Genomic DNA, 18,083 nt, shown 5'->3' with positions numbered 1-18,083 from the left:
TTGTATTAATTTGGTTCTAGGGACTTACAGAAACCATATTTGACCACCAAAGTGGATCCATATTGATGGTCGCTCTTAAGGGACCAAACGTAGTCTGCAGGACCAGAAGTACGTAGAACCACTACTTTTGATTCCTTGATATAGTTCCACTTAAATGACCATTTAAGTCCCAGGAACCATAAATATCCATTGCATTTCCAGGAACTTTAGCTTTCTGGTACCCATTGTATAACTTCCGGTTCAGCGTACTTTGGGATCCGGGGACTTGACTTGATGAGATTATCAAAGCGGATCTGTATTGATGGTTCCACTTCCACCAACCCCCACTGCAGCAAAGTGTTTTAGCGAATTTGACATTTTTATAATTAGGTCAAATAAGGACGTTGGCCGTTCCAAAATGTTGGAACGGCCAACTTCTTCCAAGGTTCAGCGTTGTCACTGACTGCATGACGTTTACACCCAAGATCTCCTGGTAGAGCATGTAATTCATGGTACTGTATCTTGCACATGCTGGCCATTCTGTGTACCTGAAATAGCAAAACAGTCCCAGAGTGGGACTGAACCCACCCACCTCCGCCATGCTTCACAGTAGGCAAGGTGTTCTTTTGTCTTTTAAAGGCATAGCTAGTCTTCCTCCTCCTGACATATCATTGATCCATAGGCCCAAAGAGTTCCAATTTTGTCTCGTCGCTCCAGAGAACCGTTTCCCAAAACCTTTATGGTTTGTCAGAATATTTTTTGGCATACTGGAATCGAGTTTTCTTGTGCTTTGGAGTCAGCAAATCTGTTTGATTGTTGCCCATTATGGTTCTGTTCACATCTGCAGGTGTTTTCAAAAAAAAAAACACCTGACTGAAACCTCTGTTCTAAAGAGTAGGAATCTTTAAGTTTGAATAATTTTTTTGTTGGTATAGTACAAAAAATATTGTTGTAATTTGTTTATTTTTACAGGTCTTCATTTGATTGGATTTTTAAACAAATAAAAAAAAATGTCAAACTTGCTAAAACACTTTACTGCAGTGAGGTTTGAATAATTCTGAAAACAACTACAAGTGACCAAAGGCAGTCCGGGGAACCGAAAGAAAATACGACGAACCAAAATGTTCCCTAACTTGAAAATGAGGCTGTAGACACAAGGGTACTCGCTCTCATTTTGGGGGGGAACCTTTTGGTTCCTGGAAACCAAAAGTACCAAGGACTAAAAGTTCCCGCAATAAAGAGACAAGACACAACGGGTCCTTTTTGGTTGTGGCCTTTCAAACGTGCGTCGTTTTGGGTCCAGGCGGGTCCCACCGGAGCGTGACAATAATGAGACGTGACGCAGGGTTGGGGGAGAGAAAAGGAGGCCTAACAGATAGAAGTAATCCTTCTCACCACACTAACACCTCTTAGCTTCACACCCCTGCGGTCATTCCTGCTTAGCACCGCCACCTACGTGCCCCCCCCCCCCCCCCAAAAAAAAACACACACACACACACACACGTACACTGTACATCAGTGCAAAGCATAGGTATGTTCTCCTGTATCGACCAATGCACTACAGCAGCTGAGGGTGCCTATGATCCAATGAGCCCCCATATTGGCACAACACGAGGGTGGTGTGCCAATATGGGCGCTCATTATCAATATTTGATTGATAACCAGAATATGAAGATACATTTTATTTGGAAAATGAGCTGCTTCCGCCTGTCCATATCATGTCAAACGACTCATCTTGGTCACGTGAAGCCCAAAAGCGAGGTCGGGCTCGGGACCTCCGTGCGTCCCGGGTGGTCGCTAGCGTGCCCCTGGTCGGGTCCCCTGCTGGACGGGCCTGCCGAGGGGGGGGGGGGCCGGCCTCACCCTTCCTCAATGTGCCTCAAGCAAAACAAATGACAGAGCAGACTGGACATAAGTAGCGCTCGTCGGGTGTCATTGTCTCCGATGACCCTAAAATGGGGTCAACTCATTGAAGAGCACCAAGTGCAAAACTCCCAGTAATGACAAAAATATCATTTTTGTCATCGTTTCAGTTCAGGTCAGCAGTTGTCAAGCGAAGGTATCCTGGTGCCTATTGTTGATATGGTGTATGGTCTTTCTCCTTCAAATGGATGAGAAACCTTTGCTCGCCGTGCCTTCGGATGCATCGCTTCATCCTTGAAGAGCTTTGCGGCCTTTCTGGAATGGCCAAGTGTGGCGCAGCTCTCAATATAATGAATGTGGCGATTGAGCAGATTAAGAGGATTTTATATGGCAGATTAAATTTGAGTGGTGCAGTCACACAGTGGGCCGTCATCTGTCAGAGCGCAAACAAAGACTTTATTCGTCGAAATCAATAAAAGCTGCACCATGTAGTGACAGTGTTTCTTTTCACTGCCTTCACTTTTTACGCACATGCATTTTGTACTATCGTCCAACGACGTGTGTTCATATTTGTTCCACCTTGGGAGACGGGAGTGTGTCTGCTTGCCAACCCCGGCCGGGATGGATCATGTGGTTCCCCCTGACCTCCCGCTCCACCCCCACCTAAAAGGCCACTTACAGTATGACACAGAAGTCGCGCGGGACGCTAACACCCTCTTCGGCGGGCCTTCCTGCTCAGATAGACAGGCAATCTCGCCATCTCGGCCACGGCGCCGTCTGCAGCACGGGAGCTGCCCCGCTCGGCCTGTCCACAGAGGATCAGGGGGGGAGCTTAGTCACCAAAGCAGGAATTAATGAGCATTAGGGTCTTAGGTAAGAATAAGTCCCACCTTTAATCCTAAACAACTCCACTAACACCTGTTACATGGACACACACGTTACATACCGTATGCTATATATACTGTGTAGTAGAGATCAGTGTTTTCCAACCTTGACTGAGCCAAGACCCCTATTTGACGTGAGAAAATCTCATAGCGCACCACTAAACAAAAAATTTACAAAATGTGTATATGGGTCTCTGAGGGAGACCTCAAAACTCATTTCGGCCGCTTGTTCTTTCGGTCACGATCCGCCTGTCGTTCCATTCTTCCCTCACTCGTGAACAAGAGCCCAAGATACTTGAACTCCTCCACTTGGGGCAGGATCGCATCCCCGACCCGGAGAGGGCACTCCACCCTTGTCCGCCTGTGGACCATGATCTCAGATTTGGAGGTGCTGATTCTCATCACACTCAGCTGCGAAGCGCTCCAGTGAGAGTTGGAGATCAGGGCTTGATGAAGCCAACAGTACCACCTAATCTGCAAAAAGCAAAGATGCAATACTGAGGCCACCAAACCGGACCCCCTCTACGCCTCAGCTGCACCTACAAACGCTGTCCATAAAAGTTATGAACAAAGGGCAGCCTTGGCGAAGTCCAGCCCTCACTGGAAGTGAGTCTGACTTACTCCCAGCAATGCGGACCAAACTCCGACACTGGTCGTACAGGGATCGAACAGCCCGTATCACACCCCATACTCCCGAAGCCCCCCACAGGACTCCCTGTTTTGATATGGTCGAACGCCTTCTCCAAGTCCACAAAACACATGTAGACTGGTTGGGCGAACTCCCATGCTCCCTCGAGGACCCGGCTGAGGGTGTAGAGCTGGTCCACTGTTCCACGGCCAGGACGAAAACAACACTGCTCCTCCTGAATCTGAGATTCGACTTCCCGACGGACCCTCCTTTCCAGCACCCCTGAATAGACCTTCCCAGGGAGGCTGAGGTGTATGATCCCTCTGTAGTTGGAACACACCCTCCGGTCCCCCTTCTTAAAAAGTTAAGATAAGTATACCTACACCTGCTCGGCACCTCTCACCGTGGGCAACTCCAGAGTGGAAGAGAGTCCAACCCCTCTCAAGAGGACTGCCAGAGTGGAAGAGAGTCCAACCCCTCTCAAGAGGACTGGTACCAGAGCCCAAGCCGTGTGTGGAGGCGAACCCGACTATATCTAGTCGGAACTTCTAAACCTCACACACGAAAATTCGGGCTCCTTCCCCGCCAGAGAGGTGACATTCCACATCCCTAGAGCCACTTTCTGTAGCCGGGGATCGGATCGCCAAGGTCCCCGCCTTCGGCCACCGCCCAGCTCACACTGCACCCGGCCCCTATGGCCCCTCCCACAGGTGGTGAGCCCATGGGAAGAGGGCTCCATGTTACGCTTTCGGGCTGTGCACGGCCAGCCGGGCCCCATTGGTGCAGGCCCGGCCACCAGGCGCTCGCCTTCGAGCCCCCCCCCCCCCAGGGCTGTCACCAGAGGGGGGCCCCGGTGACCAGCGTCCGGGCAAGGGAACCCTACATCCATTTGTTTTATTGATCACAAGCGTTTTTGGAGTCATTCTTTGTCTGGTCCCTCACCTAGGACCTGTTTGCCATGGGTGACCCTATCAGGGGCGTGAAGCCCCAGACAACTTAGCTCCGGGGACCATTGGGACACACAAACCCCTCCACCACGATAAGGTGACAGCTTCAGGAGGGAGCTTTAGGGATGAGAGACGTGAGGAGCTCTGTCATCCGGGAGGGGCTCAGATTCGAGCCGCTGCTCTTCCACATTGAGAGGAGCCAGATTAGGTGGCTCGGGCATCCGATTAGAATGCTTCCTGGACGCCTCCCTGGTACGTCCCACCGGGAGGAGAACCCGGGGACGACCCAGGACACGCTGGAGAGATTACATCTCGCGGCTGGCCTGGGAACAATTCGGGATCCCCTTGGAAGCGCTAGAGGAAGTGGCTGGGGAGAGGGAAGTCCGGGCTTCCCTGCTAAAGCTACTGCCCCCGTGATCCGACCTCAGATAAGCAGAAGAAAACGGATGGATGGGTGTGTGTATACGGGTCATTTTCATAAAAGGGACTGCAGGGACAGACCAGGACACCCACATTGCTTTAAAGAAATTTAAACACCGAAAACAAGCTTGAACTTATTAAAACACACTTTTAAATGATTCTTATCATCTGTTCTTACTCTCTTTCTATTAAGAAATGGGAGACGTTTGTTTAACATCATTTTGACGAAAGGAATACAAGAATACTCTCCAAACGGTTGGTGTCACTCAGTTGAGGTTCACCATAAAACTGACGCATGAAGCAAAAGAGAGTTAATCATTGTATATTTAAGCACGTGTATACTTCAGTTATATATTGAATGTTCAATCAAACCACGTCATTTCATTTTACGACAGTCGGCTAGCAAGCGCCATAGGCGGGCTAACAGAAATTAGCATACAGTGCCATGAAAAAGTATTAAGTGGCCCTACTTAAATGATTAAGATCACCAAACAAATTTAAAAAATATGGAAAGCTACCTGGCCCTTTGTGAAACCCTTAAACTGGTTGGGCCCCCCTCAGCAGCAACAACTGAAATCAAGAGTTTTCTAGAACTGGCATGAGTCTTTCACATCTTTGTGGCGATATTAGCGGATTTTCCACCAACCAGCCCAGGAACTTTGAGACTTTCCTGGTCCCAAAGGGTTCCTGTAGCCCATGTGGTTTGTGTTTCCATGAGTTCCGGGTAGCCTCAGCGAATGAGGCTGATGTTACTCATCACCGACACCTACTGAATCTACAAAGAAATGCTGGTATTTGAAGTTTTCAAGTTGATGTCTTATCTTATATCTTAATATATCTTTCAAATAATTTTGATCCCTTTAAACCATTTATCCAGGTGAGGCAATTGAGGACCGATTCTCATTTGCAATGCCAACCTGGCCGCAGACAGTCTTTGACGGGGACAGTGTATACCAACCATGTGCACTTCAGCTTGAGGTCAACTGAGGGCCGAACAGTCTCCTTCAGGATTTTCTGGTGAAGGCAGAATTCATCATCATTAATCACAACAAGTCATACAGGTCCTGAAGTAGCAAACCGCCCCAGAACTTCACACAACCACCATCGTGTTTGACTGTTGGTATGGTGTTGTTTTCTTCTTCTGGAATGTTGTATAACATTTACACCAGATGTAACGAGACACAGACCTTCCAAAAGTTCAACTTTTGTCTCGTCAATCCATAGAATATTCGGCCAAAAGTCTTGGGAATAACACTGACCTTAACTGAGGAAAGCGAGGCTTGCAGTTCTCCAAATATTGTCCTGGGTTCCTCTGTGACCTCCCGAATGAGTCGTCGTTTGTGCTGTTGGGGTCATTTTTGTAGGCGGGCCACTCCTAGAAAAGTTCACCACTGTTGCTTCCTCAGAAGCCGCAGAAAGTCCATCCTATGTTGGACCTTTCGAGGATGGGCTTGATGTTGAACTCCCATTTCACGGCCTGAGATACTGTAATTCCCAGGAACTTGAAGGTGTCGGTCTCGACGGTTGCCACAGGGCGGTTGGACAGCGTGAGGGGCAGCTTTTGCCGAAGGATGCCTCCTGAAGTCCATGATCATCTCTACAGTCTCGAGCGTGTTCAGCTCCAGGTTCTGTCGGCCGCACCAAAACTCCGGCCGCTCCGCTTCCCGTCAATACGCAGGATCGTCCCGTCTTTGCTGAGGCCGATGACTGCGGTGTCGTCTGAAAACTTCAGGAGTCGTTCGTGTAGAGAGAGAAGAGCAGCAGGGGAGAGGACACATCCTTGGGGCGCCCCGTTGCTGATGGCGTGTGTGGATGAGGCGGTGTCCACCATCCTCACCTTCCGACCGAGCGCTCTAACAATAAACATTCATTCACGAACTGCCCTCCCTCTCGTCTCTGCACCTGGGTCCAACTCACAACCTGAGTCCTGAGCGGCAGTTATCTTGTATTTCCTCCATCTTTGATAAATACGCCAACACAACAACTGCTTGCCTGCTGTAGAGCAGCTCATCCCAGCCTTGTGCAGGTCTACAATTTTGTCCCTGTTGTCCTTAGACAGCTTTCTGGTCTTGGCCCTGGTGGAGAGGTTGGAGTCCGACTGTTTGAGTGTGTGGATGATGATGATGATGATGCGGAGTTAAAACAGGTGCCATTCATACAGGTAACGTGCAGTATAGAAGAGCTTCTTAAAAATGAAGTCACAGATTTCTCGCCGGTTGCTAGGTATCCAAATCGATATTGATATCTATCCCTCAGATCCCTCAGGTTGGGCACGCTTGTTTTTTTTCAACGGCTTCAATTAATGTCAAGCTTCTCAGTAAGCCGATCACTCAAACGGCGACGATGATAGCGTCTGTGGCGAGGCCCCTGCCACGTACTGGCACACGCGTAACATGCAGGTATCGTACGTTCGTTCGTGATGTCAATGGTGGGGGGCGGGGCGGGGGCGGGGGCTCTCTGCGCGAGGCGAGGCGCAACACAACACTTATGGAGGTGCTTTTCGGTCGGGTGGGATCGAGCCGTCTGAGAGGAAACTGCTGTTGAGTTGCAAATGAGTTTGTAATGAGCCCTTCCGCATTTGCCTGGAGGGATTGTTTTGTGTGTTTTGTGTGTGTGCGCGAGGGATCGCGGTATTAGCATGCTGTATAAATCCACAGTGAACACAATTAACAAGCAATTGGGAGAAGTAATTAGTATTATCTACTTAACACTGTGTCAGAGAAAATAGGTTAAACACACACACACACACGCGCACGTACCCCACCCTGGCTTATTGTTGCCTGAATCAACAGGTCATTTTAAGGCAGAAGGCTCCAGTTTTTAAGCTGCTAATTAATTATGCCAAGTGGGTCTCCACAATAGCGGCACAGAATGGTGAGGAGAAATTCGTGTGTCTCGGGGGGGCGGCAAGGAGCATCTCTGAGAGTGCAGATGTTCCCACGATGATGCTAATCTCCTTTGCTGCGGATCATCCTTTACCTGACGGCAACCTCCGATGTCGAGGGCATCGAAGGTGCATGAATGAATTGATCCGCGCGCTCTTTGGCGCACCGTCCGTGCCCGGGCCGCTCTATCCATGTCTGCTGAGGCTAATCGTCCAAACAAGCTGATGAGCTGTGTGTCACCTCAGGTTAGGGTGCACCTCCCTGCCCCCTACACGCCACGCCACCCCACCCCACCCTTGTCCTATAATCCTCCTCCAAAAAAGAGCAGGGATTCTAATTGTATCCCACTATAAATACCAGCTGACTCCTGGTGCTCCTCGCGTTATCCGTGACACCGGCCACCACGCAGCATCTCGTCCTCGCTCCCGGTTTTTTTTGGCAACATGTTCCCGCTGCCCATGTTCACAGCTGACCAGGTGGCCCGCGTGTGCGAGAACCTGGAGGAAACGGGTGACATCGAGCGCCTCGGCCGCTTCCTCTGGTCCCTCCCGGCCGGGGAGGCTCTGAACCGGCACGAGTCGGTGATGCGCGCTCGAGCCCTGGTGGCCTTCCACGGAGGAAACTTCGAGGCGCTCTACCAGATCTTGCAAAGTCACCGCTTCACGCGGGAGTCCCACGCTAAGCTGCAGGACCTCTGGCTGGATGCGCACTACCGGGAGGCCGAGAGGCTCCGGGGGCGACCCCTGGGCCCGGTGGAGAAGTACCGGATCCGGAAGAAGTTCCCTTTACCCCGAACTATCTGGGATGGCGAGCAGAAGACTCACTGCTTTAAGGTAGGTAGGTAGGTAAGGTAGGGTAGTATATTTTTTGAAGCTGGACTAGTTTTAATGCGTCCCGTGTCAACCGAGCGACTAAAAAGTTAACTTTAATAATTCAGAGGTGGGCAAAGTACTCACACTCTGCAGTCCCAGGTAGAAAAGTTTGTGTTCAAAAAAAACAAAACGAAAAAAAGCTGGTTAGAAAATGGATGAGGTGAAGATCTTCACGGTGGGGCAGGATGAGGGTCTCGCCTCAGTACAGTTGCCAGCTCTTTAACGTGATCCCGTTGAGTGGATAGACAGTGACTTCTCAGTAAATCTAATACGATTGGAGGGCATATGATAAGTGAGTCAAAACTAGCCCACGCCTCCACGGAGCCCGAAGGAAAATTGGTTCTCACACAGCCTGGTTCGTTTCACCGGCTTCTCCAAGAACAGCGTTTGGATGACTGCCGCCTCCAGCGCTACCTGAGACGGAACTGTGCGCACTTTGACTAACTGTTAGCTCGGATGAGTGCCAGGATTTGTCAGCCGAAGCACGCCGGTCTCAACGGTCTCCGTGATGTTAAAACGGCTATTTGGGACTTCGCCAGCGCCCGCCAACTGCCTGCTGACCCGCCACTACCGGGAGCTGACCACCGAGGACCCCATCCACACGTCTTTGTTTGCAGATGAGGCCTTTCCGCTCCACAAAAATCTCCACCCGTGCATACTTTTTAGCAAACTTCCTGCATTATTACTTCATCAGCATCAAAATTAGTGTTTATCAAAAACCGATATAAAGTAGATTTCATTTTGTCAACCGCTCTAACATTTAGCGCAGCTTGAACATGAAACTCTGCATTTAAATTTAAGAAAATAAAAAAAATGCACTTCAATCATGATTCAAATCAAATGTATTGCACATAAATTATAATTAAAAATACAAAAGAAAACTCAATAAATGTTTAAAAGTAATCTGTGCTTAAAGATTAAATGCAGATATCATTGATTTCAAAGTTAAATATAAAGGAAGTATACTTAACAAATCCCCCAAAAGTTGAAACCACTGGATGTACATTATGAAGTTTGAACATTTAATTTGTGATTTTAATTTTTTTTCATGTACTGCGAGAGAGAGCCAGCGTTCTATTAATTGTAACCCACTTTGGGAATCTCTGATCACGGCTGACTAATAGCAACAGAAAACAAAAATTATAATTAAAAAAAAAAAAAAAAAGAGTATAAGCGCATATTTACAGTTTGGCATTTTAATTTTTTTTTGTGCTACTACTTATTACCATCTTGTGGCATTTTGGTGCCAATGAGCTATGTTAAAGTAGGTTGAGGGGTTTCTTTTTGACAAAAGTAGTCCTCTGCTGCCATCTTGTGGCATCTATAGGCAATTATAAAAATTTGGTATATTACAGATTTTTGCTGTCATCATCAGGGCTTGGTCCCTAACACATACTATGCGTTTACGGCAAAAATAAATTTGAATTTAAAATGAAACATTTTTACAGCTTTAGTTAAAAAAAAAAAAATTCTGCATTTTCACAGTTCGTCATTCATAAATTCACCTATTTGTTAATTTTTGTGGGAATCTACCCCTTGTTAATTTGTGCTCATGCAAAACCATTCAATGTTTTACTTTTGGTGCCTTCTTGTGGCATCTTAGTGCCAAGGAACTGTGTTGAACTGAGTTGAGGGGTTTCGCTGAAACAAAAGAAATGCTTTGTCGCCATCTCGTGGCATCTATTGGCAATTATAAAACATTTTAGGGGGGCCTAAATTAAATGTTTGTTCTTCGCGGCAAGCCTCCTCCCTAACCTTAATCCAAACAATTTACTTTGTTTGAAATATACTGCACTACAATACTAATCTGTGTGCGGCCTGGTCTAGAGGGTAAGAACAGACCCAGCAACCGGGGAGGGTCGCCGGTTCATGTGCCCGCCCGAGTGCGTCTTGTCGTCATGTTAACTTCACCTTGAATTGCTCTTGGGAGCCCCCTCGTGGCCACCGGGGTCTAAGCAGGTTCACTGATGCCTGGGTGTGTGATGATGTTTATAGGTTGAGTCTTCTTCCCTGTTTTATTTGTCACTAGGAGAGGACCCGCAGTTTGCTGAGGGAGTGGTACCTCCAAGATCCTTACCCCAACCCGTCCAGGAAGAGGCACCTGGCGCAGGCCACGGGACTCACGCCCACCCAGGTTGGAAACTGGTTCAAGAATCGGCGGCAACGAGACCGTGCGGCATCCGCCAAAAACAGGTGAGTCTTCGAAATGTTGTTGTCTCACGAGCCTGCTCATTCCATAATTAGATGACAATTTAGACACTAACATTTGTGAAAAACAGAATATTTATTTTCTTTTGTTAAGTTTTAAAGAAAAAACATCCCAAACCCCTCTCCTTGAACCGTCACCTTATCGTGGTGGTGGGGTTTGTGTGTCCCAATGGTCCTATGAGCTAAGTTGTCTGGGGCTTCACGCCCCTGGTAGGGTCACCTACCCGTGGCAAACAGGTCCTAGGTGAGGGACCAGACAAAGCACGGCTCCCAAACCCGCTATGAAGAATACATTAAATGCAACTAGGATTCCGTTGCCTGGACGCGGGTCACTGGGGGCCCCCTCTGGAGCCAGGCCTGGAGGTGGGGCTCGAAGGCGAGCGGCCTGCACCCATGGGGCCCGGCCGGTCACAGCCCGAAAGGGTAACGTGGGTCCCCCTTCCCATGAGCTCACCACCTGTGGGATGGGCCAGTGTGAGCTAGGCGGTGGCCCCGGCTACAGAAACTGGCTCTAGGGACGTGGAATGTCACCTCTCTGTCAGGGAAGGAGTCCGAGCTGGCCTTTTTGGCCTGTGGGACTCCTGAGGCAGCTGATGGGTACCGGCTGGCCAAGCGGAATGCAGCTTTGGTGGTCGCTGAAGCAAAAACTCGGGCATGGGAGGAGTTCGGTGAGGCCATGGAGAAAGACTTCCGGACGGCTTCGAGGAAATTCTGGTCCACCATCCGACGTCTCAGGAGGGGAAAGCAGTGCACCATCAACACTGTGTATAGTGGGGATGGGGCGCGGCTGACCTCGACTCGGGACGTTGTGAGCCGGCGGGGAGAATACTTCGAAGACCTCCTCAATTCCACCGACACGCATTCCCATGAAGGAGCAGAGTCTGGGTTCTCTGAGGTGGGCTCTCCTATCTCTGGGGTTGAGGTCATCCCTGAACCCGTTGGTGGACACCAGCGGTGAGTGATGCCGTCAAGCTGAAGAAGGAGTGCTATTGGAGTAAACCCCAACGTATCGGTGCCGAGCCGAGGGGTAATAAGTATACCCACAACCGCTCGACGCCTCTCACCGTGGGCAACTCCAGAGTAGAAGAGAGTCCAACTCCTCTTTAAGAGTACTGGTACCAGAGCCCAAGCCCTCTGTGGAGCAATGGGTCCAAGCAGTGGGTGTGGAAAGTATTCAGACCCCCTTAAAATTTTCACCGTGTTTTATTGCAGACATTTGCTAAAATCATTTGTTATTTTTAAAATATATGTTTATTATATTATTTTTTAAATTTGTTCCTCATTAATGTACACACAGCACCCCATATTGACGGAAAAAACGGAATTGTTTGCAGCGTTATTAAAAAAAAAAAAAAAAAACTGAAATATCACACAGCCATAAGTATTCAGACCATTTGCTCAGTATTTAGTAGAAGCAAACTTCTGAGCTAATACAGCCGTGAGTCTTGCAACAAGTTTTTCACACCTGGATTCGGGGATCCTCTGCCATTCCTCCTTGCAGATCCTCTCCAGTTCTGTCAGGTTGGATGGTGAACGTTGGTGGACAGGCATTTTCAGCTCTCTTCCAGAGATGCTCAATTGGGTTGAAGTCAGGGCTCTGGCTGGGCCATTCAAGAACAGTCACGGAGTTGTTCTGAAGCCACTCCTTCATTATTTTAGCTGTGTGCATGGTGTCATTGTCTTGTTGGAAGGTGAACCTTCGGCCCAGTCTGAGGTCCTGAGCACTCTGGTTTTCGTCCAAGATATCCCTTGGACTTGGCCGCGTTCATCTTTTCTTTGATTGCAACCAGTCTCCCTGTCCCTGCAGCTGAAAAACACCCCCACAGCAAGATGCTGCCACCACCATGCTTCACTCTTGGGACTGTATTGGACCGGTGATGAGCAGGGCCTGCTTTTCTCCACACATACCGCTTAGAATTAAGGCCAAAAAGTTCTATCTTTGACTCATCAGACCAGAGAATCTTATTTCTCACCATCTTGGAGTCCTTCAGGTGTTTATTTTATTTTATTCTTTTTAGCAAACTCCATGCGGGCTTTCACGTGTCTTGCACTGAGGAGAGGCTTCCGTCGGGCCACTCTGCCATAAAGCCCCGACTGGTGGAGGGCTGCAGTGATGGTTGACTTTCTAGAACTTTCTCCTGTCTCCCGACTGCATCTCTGGAGCTCAGCCAAAGTGATCTTTGGGTTCTCCTCTACCTCTCTCACCAAGGCTCTTCTCCCCCGATCGCTCAGTTTGCCCGGACAGCCAGCTCTAGGAAGGGTTCTGGTCATCCCAAACGTCTTCCATTTAAGGATTATGGAGGCCACTGTGCTCTTAGGAACCTTAAGTGCAGCAGAAACGTTTTTGCAACCTTGGCCAGATCTGTGCCTTGCCACAATGCTGTCTCTGAGCTCTTCAGGCAGTTCCTTTGACCTCATGATTCTCATTTGCTCTGACATGCACTGTGAGATGTCAGGTTTTATATAGACGGGTGTGGCTTTCCTAATCAAGTCCAATCAGTATCATCAAACACAGCTGGACTCCAATGAAGGTGTAGAACCATCTTAAGGATGATCAGAAGAAATGGACAGCACCCGAGTTCAATATATGAGTGTCACACCAAAGCATCTGAATACTTGTGGCGGTGTGATATTTCAGTTTTTCTTTTGTTAAAAATCTGCAACAATTTCAACAATTCTGTGTTTTTCTGTCAATATGGGGTTGCTGTGTGTACATTAAGGAGAAAAAAAATCAACTTAAATTATTTTAACAAATGGCTGCAATATAACAAAGAGTGAAACATTTAAGGGGGTCTGCATCGCCAAGGTCCAGTTTCTGTAGCCGGGGCCACGGCCCAGCTCACACTGCACCCGACCCCTATGGCCCCCTCCCACAGGTGCTGAGCCCATGGGAAGGGGGACCCACGCAACCCCCTTCGGGCTGTGCCTGGCCGGGCCCCACAGTTCCAGGCCCGGCCACCGGGCGCTCGCCTTTGAGCCCCACCTCCAGGCAGGCCTCGCTCCAGAGGGGGACCCCGGTGACCCGCGTCCGGGCAAGGGAAACCTAAATCCATATATACTGTTCATCATAGGCGTCTTTGGAGCTGTGCTTCGTCTGTTCCCTCACCTCGGACTTGTTTGCCATGGGGGTCACCCATACCAGGCGCGTGAAGGCCCAGACAACTTAGCTCCTAGGATCATTGGGACACACAAAGCCCTCCACCACGATAAGGTGACGGCTCCAGGAGGGGACTACTTTGATATGTAAATCATATTTAGGTTTCACTTTCATTTCAGCTGAGTTCCATTTTGTCACAGGACAGCTATAATTTACACAACACGTTTCTGGATTTTGTCCATGGTTTGTTCAAAATTTCATGGAGACAAACAATGCCCTCCAATTCTGGAATGACCCTCATCTCTGAAACCTGTCTTTGCTCTGGGCCAGACTGCAGCAGGACCCCGCCCTCCTCCCCTCAGACCAGGAGTGCTGCCCCTGTTCGTCAGTGCCCTCTCCCCGTCATTTGGGCAGTCCCGAGGCCAGTGACTGCAGCACAGGAACCGAGCACAGGGGGACCGGCGCCTCCACACCGGAAATCTCTGTCAGCAGTGACAGCGAATTCGACTCCTGAGATAGCGCCTGTTTTTTCTGGGGTGTGGTGGGTGGGGTTTGGGGGTCGGCGGCAAAATAAACTGTGGTCATGCTGGAGATGGCATCCAGCGGGGTCTGGGCTGTGCCATGATGGGGCGATGACGTCGTACTGCAGCAAAAAAGCAAAATGTCACGCACTTAACCAAGCCCCGTGACCTTGACAGCATGATAGTCCGCGGCGCCTAGTAACGAAAGTAACGCCTCTGCTCTTAAAGTGTTTCTTTTTGCTTGCTCTGGCGGCACAGTGCCTGGCGAAAGTACTCGCACTCTGAACTGGAGTAGAAGTACAGATAATTGTGGAAAAGTCAAAGTACTGATTCAACTCCTTTACTGAATAAAAGCACAAACTCTCGAGTACAAAAGCAAAATGAATGAGTTCTTAATGTCAATTATACGCATGATCTGTTTTGAGAACATCATGAAAACAAAAACTGCACAAAACGGTTTCAATTGTTTTTTTTTTATTAATGTACATAGTTACGTGTACTTCGGAAAAGAATAATCCAAGCTAGCAATGACTCCACTTTTAGGCTACGTTATGAACTCGCAAAAAAATATTTTGGGGGCAAAATCAGGGAATAATAACAGCCCAAGAATTGTATGTTACCTTGTGTTTTTTTGTTTTTGTTTTTTAGATTAGACAGACAATTTTTTAAACTTTTTTTTTTAGGCTGGAACAAGACAACATATTTGCCACCAATCGTTCGTGTCGTTGACAACATCGAACAATTCTCTTCACGTCAATCACTTCTCTTCCACAAGGTCAAGGATGGGGACAAGCAAGCCATTTTTTGTGTTTCTCGCCATTTGGTGAAATGAATCCAAATCAATACAAAAATAAATAAATGTTTGTCACTGCCTTAAAAGGAAGTGAGGGCGCCGCTCATGTTTACCTGCTAACGTCCTATGATGCGTTTGTAAGCCCCGTACGCCATGTCAACGACAGGATAGTTTGGTCGAAACGTGCCTCCGGTGGACTTTCTTCCTGAGCATTTGAGGAAAAAAGAAAGCTGTAGGTTTCATGTCAATAAATGAAAGTATTTCTATCCAAAGTGAAGGTGCCTCATGTGTGTGTGTTTGTACTTCCTGCGGCTTCTGAGGAAGCACGGCCTGCCACGGGAGCTGCTGACGCAGTTCTACACAGCGGTCATCGAATCGGTCCTGTGTTCTTCCGTCACAGTCTGGTTTGGTGCTGCTACAAAAAAGGACAAACTCCGACTGCGACGGACAATCAAAACTGCTGAAAGGACTTGCACGCTGCCAGAACTAAGACAAGACCGTGCAAAATCCTCTCGGACCCTCCGCATCCCGGTCACCGGCTCTTCCGGCTCCTTCCCTCAGGTAGGCGCTACCGATCAATGCAAACTAGAACTAGCAGACATTCCAACAGCTCCATCCCTCTTGCCATCAACTTCTTGAACACCGAACCTACAATTTCATTCAAACTTGCTGGCAATTTTTTGTCTTGAGTTCGTTGTCACATTTCTGTCGGGCCAATTATATGTTACTCGTGCACTCGCTGTAGTTGTCTCGCCACGCCGCACTATTTGCATATCTGCTGTTGACCAATACTGGCCACTCATGCCAGAGTAGCATCTTCCCCACTTGTATACTGATTGAGGAGTATCTGCAACATTTGCACAATCAACATTTTTCCAGATTATCGCACTACTCGTCACTTTAAACCGCATACACTCCTTGAAGTCTCGGCGCCCATTGCACCGGACTATTGCAATATTAGTCATTTGAACCGCTCGAAGTGCTCGAGGACTCTGCATCTTTTTGCACAATTGTCCAAAAAAAAAAAATTATTGTACCGGCATTACCAGATAACTATTAACCCTTTATTGCTCAGTGACTGTTTTTTTTTTGTCAATGTGTTTATGTCTCCAAAGTGTTCTCTGTCAATTGACTGTCTGTTGTCGTACGAGAGCGGCTCCAAATACCGGAGACAAATTCCTTGTGTGTTTTTTGGACATACTTGGCAAATAAAGAGGATTCTGATATATATGATGAGTTGAGTTGTTGACTTGGCACATCAGACGTGACATACTTCCTCATCGGTGGACCCCTTGGTGATCATCGTCCTTGTCCTGGAACCCGCTTTTCTTTTGACAGCGATCTTCCGATTGATGTAATCCCAACAGCTTCTGGCAGCCACACCACCGACCACAATCACTCCTCTGACTTCTGCGTTAACCATCCGCGAACAGGATGTGAGACGGATCTTCAAACAACAAAAGATTAACAAAGCGGCAGGCCCGGACCACGTGTCCCCATCCTGCCTCAAAGTCTGCGCGGACCAGCTCGCTCCAGACTTCTCACAGATATTCAATAGATCTCTGGAACTGTGCGAAGTACCATCCTGTTTCAAACGCTCCACCATCATTCCAGTCCCCAAGAAACCTGCAATCTCGGGTCTAAATGACTACAGGCCTGTCGCCTTGACATGTGTGGTCATGAAGTCCTTTGAACGTCTCGTGCCGGACCACCTCAAGAGTGTCACAGGTCCCCTGCTGGACCCACTACAGTTTGCCTACCCAGAAAACAGGTCTGCGGATGATGCAGTCAACATGGGACTGCACTTCATCCTAGAACACCTGGACAGTGCAGGGACCTACGCGTGGACTTCAGCTCAGCGTTCAACACCATCCCTGAACTCCTCTCATCCAAGCTTCTCCAGCTCAGCGTCTCACCTGCCATCAGCCAGCGGATTTACAGCTTTCTGACGGGCAGGACACAGCAGGTGAGGCGGGGAGAGACCACCTCATCCACACGCAGCATCAGCACTGGGGCGCCCCAAGGTTGTGTCCTCTCTCCGCTGCTCTTCTCTCTCTACACGAACGACTGCACCTCAGCGCACACGGCTGTCAAACTCCTGAAGTTTGCAGATGACACCACTGTCATCGGCCTCATCAAGGACGGTGACGAGTCTGCATATCGACAGGAAGCGGAGCGGCTGGAGCTGTGGTGCGGCCGACACAACCTGGAGCTGAACACGCTCGAGACTGTAGAGATGATCGTGGACTTCAGGAGGCATCCTTCGCCACAGCTGCCCCTCACGTTGTCCAGCTGCCTTGTGTCAACGGTCGAGACCTTCAAGTTCCTGGGAATTACAGTCTCCCAGGACCTGAAGTGGGCGACCAACATCAACTCCGTCCTCAAAAAGGCCCAGCAGAGGATGTACTTCCTGCGGCTTCTGAGGAAGCACGGCCTGCCACGGGAGCTGCTGAGGCAGTTCTACACAGCGGTCATCGAATCGGTCCTGTGTTCTTCCATCACAGTCTGGTTTGGTGCTGCTACAAAAAAGGACAAACTCCGACTGCGACGGACAATCAAAACTGCTGAAAGGATTGTCGGTACCCCCCGACCCACCCTTGAGGACTTGCACGCTGCCAGAACTAAGACAAGAGCGTGCAAAATCCTCTCGGACCCACCGCATCCCGGTCACCGGCTCTTCCGGCTCCTTCCCTCAGGTAGGCGCTACCGATCAATGCAAACTAGAACTAGCAGACATTCCAACAGCTCCATCCCTCTTGCCATCAACTTCTTAAACAGCTAACCTACAATTCCATTACAACATGCTGGCCATTTTTTGACTTGACTTTGTTGTCACATTTGTGTGGGGCCAATGATGTATTACTCGTGCACTCACTGTGGTCGTCTCGCCACGCCGCACTATTTGCATATCTGCTGTTGACCAATACTGGCCACTCATGCCAGAGTAGCATCTGCCCCATTTGCACACTGACTGAGGAGTATCTGC

The 18,083-nt window shown here is 48.9% G+C and overlaps 1 protein-coding gene across 1 annotated transcript; it reads left to right on the top strand.

Moving 5' to 3' along the window:
- The first annotated feature begins 7,190 nt into the window (after positions 1-7,190).
- Positions 7,191-15,374, top strand: six7 (SIX homeobox 7). The gene is made up of 3 exons (XM_061763662.1): positions 7,191-8,439; positions 10,508-10,671; positions 14,114-15,374. The coding sequence occupies exons 1-3, from the start codon at positions 8,050-8,052 to the stop codon at positions 14,295-14,297; spliced, it is 738 nt and encodes a 245-aa protein (XP_061619646.1). The 5' UTR covers positions 7,191-8,049; the 3' UTR covers positions 14,298-15,374.
- The last annotated feature ends 2,709 nt before the right edge of the window (positions 15,375-18,083 follow it).

Source organism: Phyllopteryx taeniolatus, chromosome 23, assembly GCF_024500385.1.
Source record: "Phyllopteryx taeniolatus isolate TA_2022b chromosome 23, UOR_Ptae_1.2, whole genome shotgun sequence".
NCBI classification, from domain to species: Eukaryota; Metazoa; Chordata; class Actinopteri; order Syngnathiformes; family Syngnathidae; genus Phyllopteryx; species Phyllopteryx taeniolatus.
Note: the sequence above shows the minus strand (reverse complement) of the source record. Positions and strands in the feature narration are given on the sequence as shown.